At 44.5% G+C, this 2,454-nt stretch overlaps 1 protein-coding gene across 1 annotated transcript; it reads left to right on the top strand.

The window, feature by feature from the left end:
• The first annotated feature begins 405 nt into the window (after window positions 1–405).
• LOC135825078 (brain acid soluble protein 1-like) lies at window positions 406–927 on the top strand. Its single transcript, XM_065337817.1, has one exon. The coding sequence runs from the start codon at window positions 406–408 to the stop codon at window positions 925–927; it is 522 nt and encodes a 173-aa protein (XP_065193889.1).
• Window positions 928–2,454: the final 1,527 nt, after the last annotated feature.

The raw sequence follows: 2,454 nt of genomic DNA, 5'->3' as shown, positions 1-2,454 counted from the left end.
GAGCGGAAGATAAAGTTAAACATAGCGGATTTAAGGCCGATTCTTACTTCATTTCGTATACAGCGTACGGGAAAGCCATCGCGCAACGCAAGCGCCATGGCTTTCCCGTAGGCGAAATAGTTGAGCTCAGATCAACTTTTTCGCGACGCGAGGCGTTTCCCGTACGCCAATAGAAGTATGAATCGGCCTTTACGATCGTTACTAGCGAATTTTTGAAACTAACATTGTATCCCAAACAGTATTACTCCCAGTTGTAAAGTACGAGAAACACACGTCTCCGAGTATAAAAGCGAAACAGCTTCGCTATGTGTCTTTGTGTCTAAAAGCAACCCAGTGGTCAGTTCGCTTCTGAATGTCAATTGGAGTTTTGGCATCAGGGTACGTTCTGCAACACTCTGCAACACAATGGAGGCAAAACAGATCGAGATGAAGGTTATTGGTGCGGCCGAGAAAGAAGTAGTGACCGGTGAAGTCCGGGAAACAGATATCGACGCAGATCTGCACGTCAACAAAGCGTCCAAAACCGAACGGCCAAAAGAAGAGGCAACCTTTGAAGTCCGGGAAACGGATATAGACGCAGATCTTCCCATTAACCAAACAACAAGTCCCGTTGATAAGATCAAGATTCCTGCCACCATGAAGGAAGAGGAATTGCAGGAGCTTCCTCGACCTCGCACTGCGCCGGAGCAGTCTGCCGTCGAGGAAGCTCCTGCAGTCGGAGAAGCTGCTTCTAGTCCGCCGCCAGTCGCGGAGGACGCTGCACTGCTAGAGCAGAACGCTCTGGAGCGCGCATGCGCACCTTTGTGCAGCAGAGTGTCGGAGAGATTGTACCGGTGTATTATGGTCTTTGGCTTTGTCTGCCTTGCTGGAATGGTCGTAGTATTTGTGTATTTTTTGGTGAAGCTGTTGCTGAAGAAATTCGCATAGCGTTGCAAAATGATGAACTGGCGGTTTTCACTGCAAGTGATCATTCTGTAATGCCATTCTTTCGGCCCTTGTTTATGCCTGAATAAAAGAATTTTATCTTTGTATGTATGGGTCACGTTAAACCCCTTGAGCGCGGGGCTGTTTGTCAGTTAGGCCTGGGGGGATAACAAGTAGCATCATAGCATCATAGCTATGGCGAGAGGGCGGCCAAACTAAGCCATTTTCCATGCATACTATTGCGGTTTTGCTGGCATTGCGGAGCAATAGCAGCGTACAATTAGCATTAGGATCATGATTTTCCAGCATTTTCCATGCTGTCTTACAGTCTACATAGAACTACGAAACGTGCACAATACTGCCCAAACCAAGCCATTTTTCCATACTTACTATTGGTGAATTGCTGTCATTACAGAGGAACTGCAGCTCTATAAGTAGCATTATGATACAGTTTTTCTGGCATTGCCATTAGCATTATCCCGCAAAATAACTAGCATTATCCGCCCAGGCCTATTGTCAGTGCACCACGTAAGAAAATGGTCTTTTTTGAATATATTCAAACATTGGCTATGTCAAGTCGTGAAATCATTGGAAGCCACAACCACACGCAGTGGTCGGTAGGACCCAGACCAGCACTCAACAACAAGAAGAATAGCGAAAATCGGCCAAGGGACGCCAGGCCGAGCGGCATACTCAGGTAAATTTTTGAGAAATTGCACCAATTGCGCGGTATCCGCGCGTAAAAACGAGAAAAAAGAGCTGTTCTGATCGCAGTACATCGACAGCTGGGAACTTAACCCGGGATTAACCAGGTGGACCGTGGCTCCTTCAATCGTTAGTTTGGGCCAGCAATGGGCAGTGTGCCCCAGTATCTTGAGTATGATTCTTGTATGATTCGTCGTATTTTGGTGTGATTTTGCACCATTTGTGGTAGACGTTGTTTTTCCATTCTCCGAATTTGTTCTTGTTGATCGGATTGTGACATTTTTGTTTTTCTGGCTTGCTGTTGCGCTCTTGTGTTGTTTTCCAAATTATTTCCATCTATTTAATGAAATCTATTTTTAGAAAATAAAAAGGATCAAAGAACTACAAGTGACGCTATAATGTCCACTAACACCACCAGTTACCAAACAATCAGCTTATGCGATAACATAATTGCACGACACTGACCGACGGTACTGACGTTCTACAACTAACTGGCTACCAGCTCTAGAACATCTTGGATGCGCACTGCAACAGCCTTCCAACTCGGAAGGTTATAATTTCTAAGTTATAGAAATAACTTGTGTAATGTTCTCGCATGAGCTGTGTATTTGCAACTGGTGGCCTTAGTGGACATTATAGCGTAACTTGTAGTTCCTTGGTCCTTTTTCTTTTCTATAAATTAATCCATTGGCTCTCCATCCGAATCCATTGTTATCAATTTATTATTGTATCAATTTTATTCTTGTTCTCGGCGTGCTAAATTCTCAGTGTGAATCATTCATGCGCACTTTACACTTTTCAAGATATTCGCCTAGTAATTGAGTT

Source organism: Sycon ciliatum, chromosome 9, assembly GCF_964019385.1.
Source record: "Sycon ciliatum chromosome 9, ocSycCili1.1, whole genome shotgun sequence".
NCBI lineage: Eukaryota > Metazoa > Porifera > Calcarea > Leucosolenida > Sycettidae > Sycon > Sycon ciliatum.
This window is presented reverse-complemented; position numbering and strand designations above follow the sequence as displayed.

Coding starts and splice junctions, on each gene's coding strand:
- LOC135825078 (XM_065337817.1), top strand. CDS start 406: ATGGAGGCAAAACAGATCGAGATGAAGGTTATTGGTGCGGCCGAGAAA.